Source organism: Rhinolophus hipposideros (genome assembly GCF_964194185.1).
Source record: "Rhinolophus hipposideros genome assembly, chromosome: 6".
NCBI classification, from domain to species: Eukaryota; Metazoa; Chordata; class Mammalia; order Chiroptera; family Rhinolophidae; genus Rhinolophus; species Rhinolophus hipposideros.
Genome location: NC_138052.1, coordinates 72,548,163 through 72,566,784, shown reverse-complemented (window position 1 = coordinate 72,566,784; position 18,622 = coordinate 72,548,163). Strand labels below are relative to the sequence as shown.

Below are 18,622 nucleotides of genomic sequence, written 5' to 3'. Positions count from 1 at the left end.
TGCAAATCCCTCATAGTTTGTAGTTCAGTCATCAATATCTTAAATAATCACAAAGTAGGGCTGATAGGCATCTGTCTTTAAAATTATCAGCAAAATGATTCCTATACCAAGATGAGATATTTTGAGAATTATTTCATTTCAGGTGTGAAACCATATGTATTACACACTTTCGTGCATAACTTTGGGAATTATATACTAAAATTGGTATATGTAAGATAGCATCTTAGAGGTTGGGGATATATGTTTCACCTTAGCAGCTGGAGATTTGTTCATTACTGCTGTCAGAGCCTGAATGGTTGATACAGCCAAACAATCCAACTGTCCCTGAAACACCTACCAGAGGGGGGAAAAAAGGCAAGAAATTAACAAATGTGTTCAAGATATGTATTTAGTTAGGAAACCTTTGCTCTGAAAACCTGAAAAATTAATTACTTAATATGCAATACATTCCTCTTCCAATGAAATGGATTTCTGAAACACTATAACCTGCAAGAAAAGTTATCTACTTGACAGAAAAAAGCCACGTGTCAAGAAGGATGAGACTACATTCACTCATTTCATTAAAATGTTTTGGGGAAAAGAACACCAAGCTTAACACATGCTTTTTAAAAAAATAATGGACAATCTCAAGAGGAAGGGAGAGAGTTCTATCATTGGAAACTCTATTATTTTAATTTTCCTTCAAAAATAAACATGAACTTTCTAGGTTTAAATTTCATTAGCATGTATGAGTCTAAAATAGTCCTGTCTACTTAGCTTCTAAACCCTGTGTTATAATTGAAATATTATGTACATACACCAATTAATTACACTTGCAAACAGTAAGGTATACCTATTTTTAAATAAAATTCAGAATTTGAAGCAGAACAGAAAAAGAAATATCTATAAGAATTGTCATGTTTTTGAGAAGGCAACCTGTAATGCTAAAAGTTGTGCAAAAAAATATAAAGCAGCTCCATTTTGTCTGTTTCTGTTTAAGCTTCATCATAAAGAAAAGATGTATTAAATTTCAGGTCAGTGCATTTATAGCAAAAAACAAAAGCAAATATAACACCTACAATACTAAAAAAAATTAACATAACTCATCAGCCTTAGTCAACCATGAAAGAACAGAATAGTAGAAAGCTGTAAAAACAAGTTCCAAAAATCTGCTTTTGGGAACATATTACTGTAACTTGAATCTAATGAATCCATAAATAGGAGTTCCCTCTCCTGCTCCCACTAAAAAAGATTTGAGTAAAGAGACTGATTCGATCTTTGTTGTTTTAAGCTAAGCTCTACTACTTCCAAGCAAGTTATTTAATCTGGGATCTTGGTTTTTGTTGATGTTGTTCATTAAACATTATAAGATAAACATATTATATATGTAATAAACATATTATAATATGCATTAAACATTCTGCATACAGAATTTCACACATATAAGATCATTCCCATTCTTAATCCAAGAAGACTAGGCATCGCAGTACCTACAACTAAGAATACTAACATAACATAAACCTCTAAGAAGACTATTAACTATTAATCTGTAAGGACTTAAGAGGTACTAACACTTATTTAAAAATCTAAAACAGTACCCTGTAATTGATACTGCACATCCAGAATAGAAATTAATAGATTATCATGACTCTTTCTACACCACAGTTCTATTTATAAACCTGGACATCAAGATAATGTTAATAATGACATCATGTAAGCCCTTTCACAAACATTTTGGGAAAGAAAAATAACAAAGCAATTTTTATAGGTAGTTTTTTCAAACTAAATTACCTAATGTATTGTAAAAAGCAATATGAATTGCATATTTCTGGCTTATTCCTGTATAGAATTGAATTTTTAGAAAAGTAAAGTTTTATCCTAAGTTAAGACTCAAAGAGTTCGGCGTCTTCTTCCCTTCCTCCAAGATTCAGGTTGTCCATTGAATTATAATCATTACTTGTCAACAAGAAGCAAAGAATCAGATATTATTGACCATACATATTCACAAACAAAGCCGTAAAGTCCCAATACACCATAATGCTTAGAAAAAGAAGCCCCAAATATGAAGTCACCACCAGATGGATAGCATTGATATTGGGATCCCATTCCTGTACTTTGTATCTTCTCAAACTGAAAAGAACACACACATATACACAGATGGAATACTATTGATCATTTAGACCAACCACCAAGATTTCAAAATATTTATCTTTTAGATAAAAAATTAAAAATAAAAGTTGCTTTAAAATTTTTCAAAAATGATTAATGAAGATTAGAATTAAGATAATGTTTGTGTATGTATTTTAAGACATAAGAAAAAAGTACAGGAATAGTTGATCCCATTGACTGATTTTGAACTTCAACTGAAACAAGATGCAGGCTTTGTAGATACCTGGTCCTCATTCATTTCTGTCAGTAATTTGTTGGCAAGGTCTTTCTCGTTCTTGTCTGTCACCTTATTGTTAGCATTTAAAAACAGCTGTTAAAAACAGAGACAAGAATAATGGAGACAGAACATTAAATTGTTACCTAAAAGCAGAAATGAAGTTTAAATGGATTTCCATGTCTCTTGAAAATAAATCCAAGAATCCACTTGTGAAGTATACCACTTTTAAACTGACAATCAACTATTCATTTTTTTGGGTAACAAAGTTAGTTCATAAACTCTAAAATTAATTATTATTTATTTCCCTCTTGGAACTCAAAGTTACTAAAATAAGAAACAAAAACAATAATTAAATTAGTTAATATTCCGAAAGGCAAAGAACGCAGCAAATGTCTCACAGAAAAGAGAAAATGTGCTATTAAGACAGACTAAAGATAATGTCATATGTAATGCACAGTAAGGTTCTATAGCCAATTATATTTGTGAAACTCTATTAAACTAACTTTTAAAAGGGTTCTTTCTGGAAATACTTCTCAGAGTCTCAAACATGCTAATGTGTAGTTTGACAAGGGAGGTCAGTATGCAGCATTTCCCAGATTTATCTGACCACACATATTTGTTAAAAGAATTCTCCAAATACAAATCAACAGTATAAAGAGCTGAGCATAATTTATATTAGTTTGTGTACTAGAAAAAGGGATTAGAATTATCTTTAATACACATGGGGACTGCCTCCTTCTGAAAGAAATAAAGGAATCAAGTATTTGGTTTTACTTCATAAAACTCAGCATCCCAAAACATCTCAGTCATAGTATGGGTAAAGAGAAAAAAATTCAAATAACAGTAAAAGGGAAAGAATGTTAGACTTCTAAAGGGATTTATCAAAAGCATCCTAAAAAGAAAGTTCTTCTTAGGAAGTTCTACCATTTCAAAAATGAGAAAAGTCCAGTAATGTGCTGAAATAACACAACATAAAATAAAGTGGATAAAGGTATGGTATGATATGATATGCAAAAACATACATATGTAAAGCTTAACCTAAAGATAGATTACTGTACACAATAGAGGCTTTGGAGTCAGAAACCTTAATGTGAATCTTGGTTCCACTATTAGCTGGTTTTAAAGAAAACTATTTCACTTCTCTAAGCTTGTTTTCTCAAAAAGGAAAAAAATAGTATCTCAAGAAATACGTGTGCAGATTAAATGACATAATCGATGCTGGTTATTAGCATAGTATCTGGCATATAATAAGGGTTTAATAAATGAAAGCTGGTATTATTATTATCAGCAAATGTTTAAAGATTAGTAATATTCCACATTGTCTAGTTTAAGGGACACAGACTGGTCAAAACTGATGAAATCAAAAATGAGTAAAGTCTTTCCAGAAAGTATTCCATATCAAGAATCTTAGAGAAGATCCAAGATGGTAGAAACGGAAAAAAAGTCAAAAATAAATAAATAGAGTAATACTGTGATATTAAATTAGAAAAAAAATAAGAAAAATCACTCTGGGAATTTTTTGGCAACACAGAAGATTCAGGTTCAACATAATACTGTAGGACAATTACACTGGAAAATTTTAGAATTAACAAAAATAAGTAACATACATTCAAAAAAATCTTTTAAAAGTTTTTACTCTTTAAATCAGTAACTTTATTTCTAGAAATCTACCTTAAAAAACAGTAAGGAACTCACACCAAGATTTTACAATACAGATGCTCACTTCAGCTTTATTTACAATAGCAAAAAATAAGAAACCCCTTAAATATCAACAAAAGTACAACAGTTAAATAAATTATGGCTTATCCATAGGTTGAAAGAGAAATCCTCAAACTTGCTGGTCTCAGGACCCCTTAACACTTAAAAAATATTGAGAACCCAAAGAACTTTTATGTGTTAAGTCTATCAATATTTACCATATCAGAAATTAAAATCTGTTATGAAATTAAAATATTTGTCTATTCATTCAAAAATAACACCCATTATATATTGACATAAGTAACATTTTTATGAAAAATAAGTATATTTTCCAAAATATACCTTAGTGAGGATGGCACTGCTTCTACATTTTTGCAACTCTTTAAATGTCTGACTTAATAAAAAACAGGTGAACTCTCATATATGCTTTTAAATTCAACTGTTATGATAATGTTGTTTTGGTTAAAGCTTATGAAGAAAATCAAGACTCAAACAGATATGTTTTTTTTTTTTTTTTTTTTTTTTTTTTTTATTAATTAATTTATTTATTAGTTTCAGGTGTACAAAACAAGGTAATACTTAAACGTTCATCATTTATATCCCTCATACTGTGAACCCCCCTCCCCCCATCCACTATCCCTCCGACCTCACACTGAACCATCACATTATATATATAAAATTATAGTTGGCATTCATTAATGAGATATGTTGTTAATATTAGACTTTGCAGACTCCATAAAATGATCTTGGGGACCCCACACTTTGAAAATTGCTGGGATGAAATATTCATAGTTATTAAAAACAAGGTTTTGGTATATGTTTTGGGGGAAGGAAGACTCATTTTGGAATGGGAAGACACATAACATATTTAAATGCAGAATACAAAAATATTCAGTAGTGTTCTAATTTTTAAAGGAAAATATATTCACACTAAAAATATGTATGCAACTATTATGTGTATTTTGCCGTAATTTTAAAATTTAAATATTATAAATATACGCTTTGTAAAAAGATTAAGAAAAAATCTTTTATACTTTTTTCCTCCATAATCTCTATATTTATTGTGTATTACTCTAGAATTTAAATAAAAATCCACTTTCTTTAAAAAAAAAAAAAAAAAAAAAAAAGTTTGCTCAAAGTCATTAAGGCAATGTATATGAATCCAGGCAGGTATGACTCCCAAAGTCAGGTTTTCAATTCCACCATTCTATCTATTTACTTCCAACACTCTTTCCATAGAGCATCCCTCAGTTACTCCTTTCACAAATTCTCATTCCTACTAAGACTCTCTTGATAAATTTTTGTTGTAGTTGATTTTAAGGGGTAGATGTAGAGAAGAAAAGGAAGAAAATAAAGAAAACAAATATGAACAAGACCAGTATCAAGAATTTTCCAGAATCTTATGACATAAGTCCTCATGGAACTTTATTTACAATATTTACAATATTCTGTAATGCTTGCATTTTTTAAAAAATGATTTCAACTCCAAGCAGCGTACTAAAGTCAACGTAATGGGTTTGAATCATTCTCTGTTACTAAAACTTTGCTGTTATTTTCTTCTCATTAATTCAAATATCACTGAACAGCGTTAAAAAATGTTTTTTTACATTAATTCAAAGTATATCCCCCTTTCAAATTGTACTATTATAAAACAAAATAACTCTTAAATGTTTAAGGTTCATCATACCTATCAAAAAATTAAAAGCATGATTCCATGGAATTGTATTTTAAGTACTGTATAGTATGATGAAAATCATTTTGACAAGCCCTGAAGTCTTTACACAAATATTTAAGGAAATTAATGCATACTTAAACTGGCTGGTGAATCTCACATAAAAAGAAAGCACAGAAACTGCAGTCAGCCTAAAGTTTTCCATGTAATTCATAAATTATATACCTTAAGCTTTAGTTGACAAAGTTTCCAACAGGTCTGAATATTTAAATAACAAATGCTTTTATTCTCTATTACTATATAAAATAGAATGATTCATTCCTTAGTAACAAAAAACAATTTAAACAGAAATCAATCATAAATATCTATAGCATCCTGTAATATGATTGGAAATTTAAAGTTTTCACAAGACTCCAAACATTTTTATATATTCAGGAATCATATCATCTATCTTCATCAAATATGTTTGTATACCAGTAAAACCAGTAATTTTCCTATATTTAAAGCACAGAAAGCATTTTTTTCCTACTTTCTAAACAGTGACCAGTACAAAACTATGTATAACAATAAACGTAGGGTCAGAACACATACCTGGGTAAGAAATCCTATCTCCTTCCATCGTGTATTATTGTTAACCTTGAGCTAATCATTTAATCTCATAGGACATATTTCCTTACTTGTATAATAAGAGTTGGACAGTTTAGTTCAAAGTTTCTCCCTTGTTTTTATGACTTAATGATTAATATTTGGTGATGAATCTACAGTGATTCTGACTAGAATATTTTGAAAATAAAGAGGACCACTACAGGCAGGGAAGGCCTGGATCCCAAAGGCTGGCTTTCCCCTCTGAAATGGAAGTGGTATCAAATAATTAAATTTTAAAACGCTATGACTGTCATCATGTTTCCAAATCTAAACTGTAAGAAACTGTGGGCTGTACCATAATAGAAAGAGTAAATATTAGCTTACACCATCATGACAACTATCTATAAACAGATTTGTACTTTTAAAAAAGTTACTGTTGAACATGATACGATAGAGACTTTTTTATTATATCTGAGTTTCATATATTGAAGAAAAGCATATACTAATAAATTTTAGTAGGAACTACATTTTATCCTAGTGATTTACCCTTCTATAACGTGATTTGTAGGTTCTCTACACGTGAGATTTTGTGTTTATTACTGAAGTCGCCTTTATAACTGATAAAGCCACACTGCTTTTCCATAACAACAAAAAAAGGTTTTATAAACATTTCTCTTATGCTGCTTTCGTCTCACCAGGATTTCTTTCCCAAGAATGAATAATTTTAACAAGTGGGGTAATTTGGTACTTCAGGGTAATTCTCCAGTGGTAATTTGGTACTTTCATTAACTTCATAAATATTTCTTACTATTTACTTAAAATATTCTTTACTATTTTATGCTCTTCTTTACTATTTTAATGCTTTCAGGGATATCCCTCTTAACAGTGTGGAATAATTCAAGGAGCTGATAGGAAAATGCTTATTCTGGAATATTCTCACAGAATCAAAATGGAACCCTAGTATTTTTCAGCAGGGAGTCCATGAAGGAATACCTCAAATAGAAAGGTAAAAGGTCTTTGAAGTAGTTTCATTTTCTAAGGCTTCTTTCTCATTTCTGATACCATTTTGATATTTATGGAAATACGATATAATAATCAGAGATATTAGATATTACATACACATAAATCTGCTACAAGTGTAAATCAGTAAAAATTAAGAAAAATAATGAGCAAATTGGTAGTATATATCAAGAACCTTAACAGTATTTCTATTTTTCTACCTTTCTACATTTTCTAATTATTTCTAAGTTGTTTTCAATGTACCCCCAATTTTCAAAAAAGTTTATGCCTTTTGTCCTAGTAATTCTACTAGAAATAAAATTCTATACTATGAAACTTCAAAACCTTACATAATACCAAAGTATTGGAAACAAATTAAGCATCTACCAACAGGGAATAAATTATGGTACATCCACTTAATATAGTATATAGATATTAACAGCCCAGAAAAATACTAATAATCTTAACTGAAACAAGCACAAAATTATGTGCGTCAAATGCTCACACCAAATTTTAACAATGCATAACACAAAAGACTAAAATTCTACAAGAAACAAAAACCCAATCTAAAAATGCGCAAAGGATTTGAATAGACATTTCTCCAAAGATACTCAAATGGCCAAAAAGTGTATGACAAGATGCTCAGTATCACTAATCATTAGAAAGTCAAACCAAAATATGAGATATCACCTTACATTCATTAGGATGGCCATTATAAAAAAAGAGAGAGAGAGACAGAGAGAGAAAGAGAGAGAGAGAGGAGGAGGAGGAGAGAGAAGAGAGGGAGAAGAGGAGAACAACAGAAGGAAGAGGAGGAGGGGAAGGAAGGAGGAAGAGGAAGAGGAAGGATAGGAGAAAATAATTGTTGATGAGGATGTGGAGAAACTGGAACCTTTCTGCACTGTTGGTAGGAATGTAAAATGGTGCAGTCACTATGGAAAACAGTAAGGTAGTTCCTCAAAAACTTAAAAATTTAATTGCTATATGATCTAGCAATCCCACTTCTGCATATATATACCCAAAAGAATTGAAAACAAGGTCTTAAGACATTTTCCTATACTTATATTCATAACAGCATTATAGCCAAAATGTGAAATCAACACAAGGGTCCATCAACAGATAAATGAATAAACAAAATGTGGCATATACATACAATGGAATATTATAATATTTGGTCTTAAAAAAGAAAGAAAATTCTTCAATAAGCTACAATATGGATGACTCTTGAAGACATTATGCTGAATGAAATAAGTAAGTCAAATATTGTATGTGTCCACTTATATGAGGTACTTAAGAGTAGTCAAAATCATAGAGACAAAAAGTTGAATGGTGGTTGCAGGGAGAAGGGAAAATATAAAGTTGTTTAATGGGTATAGAGTTTCAGTTTTACAAGATGAAAAGAGATATGGAGAACGAATGGTAGTTGTGGTTGCACAACTATGTGAATTTTTACCAACTAGTGGTATTTAGTACCACTGAATTGTACACTTAAAAATAAAGAAAAAAATAGTAATAACATGCTCAAATTTGAATCAAAACAGAAACAAAACAATAACATCTTAAAAATCAAAGACAGTAATAGTAATAGAAAAATACCTTGCAATTTTGTAGCAGTCGTATGAGATGTTCAAAACAATTACTGTTAAGAAAAATGGCCTGAAGAACAGGCCTATCCATGCAGTCTAACATGGCTGTGATGGTATCTAGAAAATAAAAACAAAATCAACCATTTATAAAGTAGGAAATTTGGGATCACACAAAAATTTACTCTAGCCATATTTTTAATTTAGGCTTTTCAGTTGACAAACAGATGTAAATTAATTAGGAAATAATAGGATGGGAGTTTTTTTAAAAATCTGTTTACTTAAGAAGAAAAGTGAACATTTTTATATTTAATTATTAAAAATTAACTTTTTATGTAAGTGATATATATTTCCCAGAGTTTACTTAATTGTTCTTCCATAATAATGCTCAAGTATAACCAGCTGAGGTTCCCAACTTGCTGTCAATAAGCAACACATGGTATGTCTGGCAACACAGTCTCATTTATATAGTATACAATTAAGATACCTATGGCCATTATGAAAATGAGACTCAGTAATTTATCTGTTTGTGATGATGCTTTGCTCTTGCTTTCTACTGAAGGAATACCGCCACCATTCAGAAATCAAAGAACATTTGGCATAGATAATATGATAGTTCCCAACAAAAAAGAAGTCTAGTCAATATAGTCTTAAACTTCCTTATAAACTTACAATTTATAATAATTATAAAACCTGACATGTTATAACATTAAAATAGCACGTATACAAGATGAATCTTATTTTCCTACAGAAACACAATTGTAATGGTTCACTAAGTTTCACCAAGATTTGACATCCAATAATTTTTTATTAGACACCACACACACACACACACACACACACACACACACACACACTTTTTTTTAAGCCTGTAGCACTACACAACAAACCATTAATGTTGGTTATGTCTTCTCTTTATCTCAATTTCCTAGTTAGGCTGTAATAAAAATATTTTAATTCTATAAAAATGATCTCTCAGTAATATTTTTATCTATCAGTCTAAGAAGGAAATACAGTAAGAAATCACATATTGTCAAAGGAGATTGCAGAGACATAAATGTATATAAGCACAGAATAACAAAAAATAACCAACACAAAGAGAGAAAAAAAGAAACAAGACACACACACACACACACACACAGAGGCTGTGAAGAAAACAAAACAAAGCAAAGCAAAAACAGAGGTCCTCTAAGGAAGGACAGATGTTGAAATAATCTATATAGAGATGTTATGAAGCACATACAAAATTGATTGTGTGATTCTTTGCCATAGGTTAGAAACTACAAATAGCACTTTCTGCAAATTTACTTTTCCTAGAATTTCAAAATCGTAGCTGACTTTCTTTATAACATTGATGCTTTTAGTAGATAACACTTTCAAAAAATAATACTGGGTTGGCAGATGGCTCAGTTGGGTAGAGCGCAAGCTCTGAACAACAGGGTTGCCGGTTCGATTCCCACATGGAAGGGTGGGCTGTGGCCCCTGCTACTAAACAGTGAAAATGGCGACTGGACTTGGATCTGAGCTACGCCCTCCACAACTAGATTGAAGGACAATGACTTAGAGCTGATGGGCCCTGGAGAAACATATTGTTCCCCAGCAGTCCCCAATAAAATTTAAAAAACAACAACAAAAAAATCTTTACAAAATACTGAGGCTCGATTTTGTTATTGTTAAAACAAAGATGTTGCACAAATGAATTCTGTATTAGTTATCTCAAAATCTAAATAGTCACATGATATATGAATTAGACAATCAATGCTTTCTATACAGCGGCTTTGCATTTCAAATGAAAATGGGAAATATAAAAGTAAAAAAAAAACAGACTCAGAGAAAACAGAGTATAATAAACTTCATGTGATACTTACTCAGCATTTTGACCTGTAGATCTATGAACCGGCTTTCCCACTCTCTGGACCTCCTTTGATTAGGTAAAGCTGAATGATCTGAATTTAGTAATTTAAAATAGTTCTCCAGAATAGCACTGGTTTCCACTTGACGCTGGTCAGAGCTGCTAGTGAGAAGGATATGTACCACTTCTGTAAGGCACTTCAGAGTAAGTTCTACCTTCCTACCCACTTCTTCAGGATTTCCGTCCTCCCAGGAATCACAATCTGCCAAAACTCTCATAAGAACTTCCATGGTGGCTGGAGAAATTGCTTGCAAAGCATTCCTCTGAAACATGAAAGAATAAAAGTGAAACCCCAACCTAACCAGAGTTCTGATGTTTGCAAAGATGAAGAGAATTTAATAAATCCTAAGATAACATTTTATTTTAATAAATCAACATACAAAAAAATTTTTAAAAGGTACTTTCAGAGACACTGCTAGGTAGTGTTTTTAAAAGTCTTCATTTCCTCACTAATGGAATTCTGATTTTATTCAGATAGCAATCTGCTCATATAGAAAACTCACTTACCACCCACCCTCTCATGCAGCTAGAAATAGCGGTGTGACATAGTTTTGGTCAAGGATGTATGCCAGTAGACTATAAAGAGGACATCACTTTACAAATAAAAAAATAAAAGACCCTTTGCTCTTGACCTTTTCACCTGTTTCCTGCCTGGAGTGCAGACATGATGTTTAGAGCCACCTTAACATCACAAGGAAACAAACCCAAGAATTAAAGTAAGAAGGCTACAGAGAGCAGAACGAGAATATCGAAGGACAGTCCATAGTCTTTGATGATTTCACTGAGCTGCTATACCAGGACCAGAACTGCCTGCGTCTGGATTTCCTATGAGAGGCAAACAAAACAAGCAACAGCAACAAAATAACCCTGATTTGGTTAACCCTCTCTCAGGTTTTATGTTGGTTACAGCAAATCCATCTCCAATGATATTGATATGTAAGAGGACTGTTGTAGCTCTGAGTCTACATATTTCTGAAATTTTAAGTAATTGGTAACTATTTAAAGTGATCCATTAAAGTTAGAAATGAATAATACATATTGCCCTAAATTGTTAAACTGATATACCATGTTTCCCTGAAAATAAGACCTAACCGGAAAATAAGCTCTAGCACGATTTTTCAGGAGGACATCCCCTAAACATAAGCCCTAATGCATCTTTTGGAGCAAAAATTAATATAAGACCCAGTCTTATTTTCGGGGGAACATGGTATAATAAATAAGAAGATAGGTATGCAAAATCATCTGAAAGTAATAGCATTGAGGCCATTAGGACTTGTTATTATCAACATTAATAAATAATATCAATAATAACAAGTACTATTACGGAAGAAATTGCTGATAGCCCATCCAACATCCATTTTCTATTCCTTCTTTATTAAAAGAACCCGATACTTTGCTGGATACACAGCTACCAGGAATAAAGATTACATTTCCTAACCTCCCGTGCTGCTAAGGAGGCTGAGGAAGCAGGTTTTGTCAACATTTTTATCTGGATGTGTTTGTCCTCTTTACAGTTATCTGATGAAGTTTAGCAAATGAGATAAAGACATCAGTGTCAGCTTTTCAAAATCTTCTTTAAAGATAGTTGGCACATGTCATTTGTCTCCTTCATCTCCCTCCATCATGTGCCTAAAATGCAGACAATATGGGCAAGCTCTAGAAACTATCTTGTAGCACAAGGAATAATACGAATAACAAATTGATACTCAGAAGGAACCTGAGTCCCTAAAGATCTAGAGCCACCAGATTAAGTCAGGACTGCTTACTGCTTTTTTTCTTTTTTTAATGAAAGAAAAAAAGTAAACTTCTAACTTAAGCTGCTATGATTTTAGGATTTATTGCTACTTACAGGGAATCATAAATCTCCCTGATACATGTGTGATTTACTTAGTTCTCACGAGCACAGGTACTTTGCTAAGTGCTTTACATATATTATGTGTCATTTGGTCCTTATAACTGCTGCATAAATGTTACTATTTTCATATTATAAATAAACTAAAACATATGTAAATAGTTTATCTAAGGTCACACAACTACTTAAGAGATAGACATGGGATTTAAAGCTATGTCAGTCTACCTCCAAAGCCCTTGCTCTTAACACCAAACTGAACAAATATGCCAATGGGAAGCCCAGGTATAGTGCTTTGGGAAAGGAGACCAGTCTGTTCTTTATGACAAGGCCATTCTTTATGCCGTTAGATATCCAATTTATCTAAATACCCTAGTCCTGATGCTATATTCAACAAACAACCTTCTGACTTCAATATACGTAGCTGTAACTTAGAACTGTAACATGATTATAAAGATCTTGAGTATTTTCAGTACCTAAAACAATAAACTGGACTTCTAATACCTACTTAATTTCCATTTGAGTTTTAAATACTGGAGATCTCTCAGGGCTTGATTACCTCTGGGCACTAACAAATCTGTGTGTTCAGAAAGGAAATGGGATCAAACCAGAGTCTCCATTAGTCAAAAACAAGGTCATTTTCTATTTTATTCACATATACTTATTCTTTTTTTTATTAATTAATTAGATTTATTGGGGTGACAATTGTTAGTAAATTTACATAGATTTCAGGTGTACAATTCTGTATTATATCATCTATAATTCCCATTGTGTGTTCACCACCCAGAGTCAGTTCTCCTTCCATCACCATATATTTGATCCCTACTTATTCTTTTTATTCTTAGTGGAGAAATTATGGAAATGGGGAGATATGGAAGTAAACAAATGACATCAGCTAATAAAGGAAGGTGATAAAGCAAACAAACTGAAAAACATGATTTTGGTCACCATCCTTCTCACTACAGAGACTCCCACTCTTCTAGAGTGAAGAGAAGAAGGCAAGGCAGCCCACGAAGAAACCTGTGATTTTGTCACCAATAGAAATCATATACATTTTCATATATTATAGTTGTTGCAGTGTCTTAAAACATCATTTATGCTCATCTCTTCTTGAAATTACATTAGTTACTAGACTTGCTGGTATATCCTTTAATGTGTTACAAATAAGCATATATTATTACGTTACAAATTTATTTCATTAATATTTACTAGCTGCACTTCAATAAAATACAGTTTTAATTTCCTTTGTAACCTTATGTATTTTATTTTAGGCATTTGAAACATTCTTACAAAGGGCTTTATCAGACTGCCAAAGGGGTATGTGATATAAAAAGTGTTAAAAACCTCTAAACTGTGTGATTGAAGAAAACATGTAGAAAGTTCCTTCTGAACTATAACCCAGTTTTCAACTAGCAATTATACTCAAAGTTTACCACAGACAGCTTTTAAGACGCTCAACTTAAAAATAAACATTACTAGAATTTTTTAAAGGTTTGTTAAAAACCTTTATATGCATTTAGTAATTATAAGTACACAGAAGAGTGACTAAATTCATGTATCTTAAGAAATCAAGCTGCTAGAGCTTGATTTCACCAAGTGGACTAATTGGGCTGACGATCCTCTATACTCTAAAGTAGGAACTAGTAGTTGAAAGTCAACACATCTAAGATCTTATAATACCAAAAACTGTTAAATCTGGTTATACATTAATTTTATTTTTAGTGCTAATATTATTAGGTTTCTTGTAAGTTAATAAATAAAAGAAGTATATTAGTTTTAAGCAAGATATAAACTTAGAAATAATTTGTATGGTTCACAAAATTAAAAAAAACAAAGAATACATTAAATAATCCATGGAAAGCTTTTTGCACTATTAACAATTGTTTTATATATTGACATTCAATACTTTCCTCACCTGCCCACCGGCTAAAATGGCTCCAAAAAGATGCAATAAGCAACACTTAAGGCTTTCCTTGAGATGTTCACTTTCCTGAAAACACTCTGTGAATATAATACAAAAACAAACAAATAAATGATTTCTCTTTTTATACTATGATTTATGTCTAAGGAATGTCTTACATAAAACATTAAGAACTATTTGTAAAAAGGCTAAAATCTATTAAAAGGCAAGGTTGATACGTATTTTTTCATAGGAAAGGAAAAGAGAAACCATCTATCGGGTACTATTTTAGGTGCTTATTTGTTATCTCATTTAATTTCATAATACTCTATATGAGGATATTTTGTCCCCATTTACAAATGAGCAAATGAAAGGTTAGAATTTATTTTCTTGCCTAAAGTCACAGGGCTAGTAAGTAACATCAAAATCAAAGTAAGAGAAATTAGAGCTGCTACTTACGATAAAAGAAAGGAACAAACTCCACGGTCAGAGAAGCTGGTTTATATTTCTGTCTGCTTTTTTCCACCGTACTAACGATTCGTCTATCATTAAAAAGCAGTTAATATCAAATTATTTAATGGGCAAGTAGAGATGCCACAATTACAAAAATAATTCAAGTTTAATATTTTACTTTCAATTTGTGTATTGAATAATACATCTCCAGGACTAACGTAATCTTAAAAAGGAAGTCTAGCCATTTAGTTAAATGCTCACTAATAAAAGAATTTCTTCTTTTGAATTGAGCAAAAATTTTTAAATGTGTGATGGTGAAACACAGAAACCAGGTTAAGTCCCCAAACTGAAACAGAAAAAGGAACTAATTAAAGTAGTAGCTTATTACCACAGTGCAACTGAAATTCATCAGAAATCAGGCTACTTTGTACCATTTTCTGAAATTTTTATCTGGACACAAAGAGCCCATACTATTGGCTTCTTTCATCTTAAGGATATAGCTCTAGTATGGGTTGGCATCATTTTTGTTTTTAATGACAATTCCAGTTGTCACTGGCTGAATGATGGCTGAAACAGTTCCAGAGACTTTGGTAATGCCAACACAAATAACATGTACTTTTACCAACAACATTTCAATTCAACACAAAATGAGTCTCTTAGATGGGGATGGTGGTGTGGGGAATTGGAGAATAAAGGCTACTGTTATAATGATACATCCAACAGGTAGACTACTGAACATTTTTTTAAAAATACAGACTTTTTTTCATGCTCTGAAAAAACTCTTAACACTGTTAGATATAACCAACAAAAAAATGGAAAATAAGTGAAGAACCACATAGAAATTCTGGACATCTAAATAGGATCTACTGATAAAGCACTGAATTAAGATGTCTTCTTCACTGAGATACTGAAATTACTTTCCTTATAATTATTCAAAGGTACAAAGAAAAGCCAACTGACCATAGAATAAGCCAAATAAGATAAGCACAGCTGGACTCAGTAATGACAGAATAAAGAGTTCTTAAGACACAGATCTAATATCCAGATTCACTAAAAATCAAAATCAGACACCATTTGCTACTTCACTGCTTTCTAAACTATTTCCATTGTGTAGGAGGCATAAGAATTACCATAATCTTTGTTTTTACTTTAATTGCAAACATAACATGCTAGAACATTATTGGATCTTCCTATGTAAGATCATTATCAAAGATTTTTTTTGACTTTACAACAATACTAATATTACTAGAGTTTCAAATAAAAAATTCAGTCACACCTTTAGAAAAATTCAGTAATATGGTAGAAAAATTAATTTTAGAAAAACGGAATTTATTTTTCAATTATGTTTTTCCATGAGATTATTTACATTTTGCACATTTATTATCAATTGTGGTATTAACAGATTAGGTATATCCTATCCAAACATCCCATGCTACAAACTACAATAAACATTCTCACTTAATATAATGAAAATGTATTCCTGCAATTTGTGATTAATGACTCATTTAAAGGCCTTGTATAAGACGTAACATATGAACATAAATATTTTCCTTTATAATTGTGGGAAATTTTAATATGCTAACATAAATAAAAGGAGTTAAAACTATTATACATAATACAAATATTAAAGCATAAGTCGTTTGTACTACATATTTTCAATAGATTAACACAGAACAGCTAAAAATGAACTTAGTCTTGTACCATGTTTAGAATATAGCATATGGTTGCTACATTATTATCTGATATTTGGGCCAAGCATCTAGTATTTAGCAGGTGCGAATACATATCAACAGCTTTCTGCAAAAGCTGCAAAAGGTTTGTTTGCATCTCAGTTTTCTAAATTTATGTCCCCTGGTCAATTTTTCTGTGCTTCTTTTTTGTGCTCCCATCATGCGTAGGACATAACTATTTTCTTAATTTTTATCTGGAAATAAGTTCAAACTCTTGCAAAAGTTGCAAGAATAAAAATAATACAAAGAACTTCAAATACAGTTTACCCAGGTGCATTGGAAAATTTTATCCCAAATGTTTTATCATTTGTTCACTCTCTTCCCATATATACTAGTGCATATACATATACCTGTAAATACACATTTTCAGACATGTAATATTTCAGAACATTTAAGAAGAAATTATGTGTATTCAGGCCTTTTACCTCCAAATACTTTAGTGAATACTCCCTAAGAACAAGGATATTGTCTTCAATAACAACACAATATAGTTATAAATTTCAATGCATTGAACATTAATACATTTATTTATCTAATCTACCATTCATAATCCATTCAAGTTGATCCAATAGTGGTTCCCCTCAATGGTTTCTAATTCTTTATTGTAATTAATCATTGTCATGTATACACTGTTCCAGATTTAACCAGTAGGAGCTCCACAGCGTAACGTAATATAATTATTTTTCTCTGTGGGCAGGCAATGAGTCCTACTGAACTTGCACAAAGTAGGACCTCAATAAATATATTTTCAAATAAATATGTGAAAGAGTAAGTCAGTTTCAGGGAAGATTTATTTTCCTGCAGTTTAGTTCCACTTTAGAGAATCTTTCCAAATATTCTACAAACAGAATTTTGATTCTGTTCAAATATTAGTTCAGCTAATATTAATTAAATCTATTAATTAAATCAAATTACATATGGAGATATATAAACATTCATATGTTTCATCAAACAAGAAATTTTAAATGGCTCTGTATTTGGAATTACCCTAATTTTAATTAAATCTGTTTTACCTGTTTTGGTAAGCAACAAGCACAAACAATAAATAAAAAATGTACGTTACAAATTTCCATTTAACTTCAGAACCATATTAATATATAAGGTATAAATTATTGCTATAGATCCCTTGTATAGGTCGTCCATGAACTATAGATTTCTCATGATTCCATGGTGTATTTGTACTGTTTCATTTCCCTATCAAAGTCAAAGCCAAAGAAACTCAACTCTAAATCCCTGCTTTACTGTTTACCTCTGAAGCAGGTCTTATTATTACTGGTAAAATTGTTATGTCTACTAGAGATAATACACGGACGGCTTCCAGCATAATTCCTGGCATATATATTGTACAGACTCATGAAATGCCACCACTCATTCTCTACTCTTTGTTCCTTTTCCTGCTGTCATCTTACATATGTAGAATTCTCTTTCTACATTATATTATAATGTTTAAATTTTTCTTCTTGTTTTGGCTCTCAAAAGTTGTTTTTGTTTTCAATTACCAATTTTATTTAATTTGTTTTTATTTGTTTCAGGTGTGCCTTTTTATATCTTCTCTCCTCTCATTTTTAAAATCATTTTGCTCTTAAAGATTCCTTTGAAAGCCTTTCCTCTGCCATTTTCAATCTGATCTAAGCTCCTTTTCCTGTATATATTTTGCTGTCTAAAAGAAAAACTCTCTGTCATTGTTTCAAAATTTAAAATGTTATCTTAGAGTTGCCATTACTGAAAAGTTCAAGGTAGAGGATGAAAAGCAGCAAGAGTCAGAGAATGAGATACAATATCCTTAAGAACTCCCTGGCATAAATGTCAAAATAGAGGGAACATTGATAAGTTGAAAAACAAAGTGCTAAATAAATGCTTGAATGAATAAGTCATT

General features: G+C 31.3%; 1 protein-coding gene across 3 annotated transcripts in view; it reads right to left on the bottom strand.

Annotated features, from left to right (window-relative positions):
- NBEAL1 (neurobeachin like 1) overlaps positions 1 to 18,622 on the bottom strand; it is a 145,976-nt gene that overhangs the window by 91,257 nt on the left and 36,097 nt on the right. For 2 of the 3 annotated variants that reach the window (XM_081051454.1, XM_081051453.1), the window contains exons 7-12: positions 15,023 to 15,105; positions 14,579 to 14,664; positions 10,771 to 11,077; positions 8,916 to 9,022; positions 2,372 to 2,458; positions 250 to 333 (exon numbers count right to left, since the gene is read on the bottom strand). In XM_081051454.1, coding sequence (XP_080907580.1) covers positions 250 to 333; positions 2,372 to 2,458; positions 8,916 to 9,022; positions 10,771 to 11,077; positions 14,579 to 14,664; positions 15,023 to 15,105 — 754 coding nt within the window. The remainder of the gene's footprint in view (positions 1 to 249; positions 334 to 2,371; positions 2,459 to 8,915; positions 9,023 to 10,770; positions 11,078 to 14,578; positions 14,665 to 15,022; positions 15,106 to 18,622) is intronic. The other variant, XM_081051455.1, reaches the window with a different exon arrangement.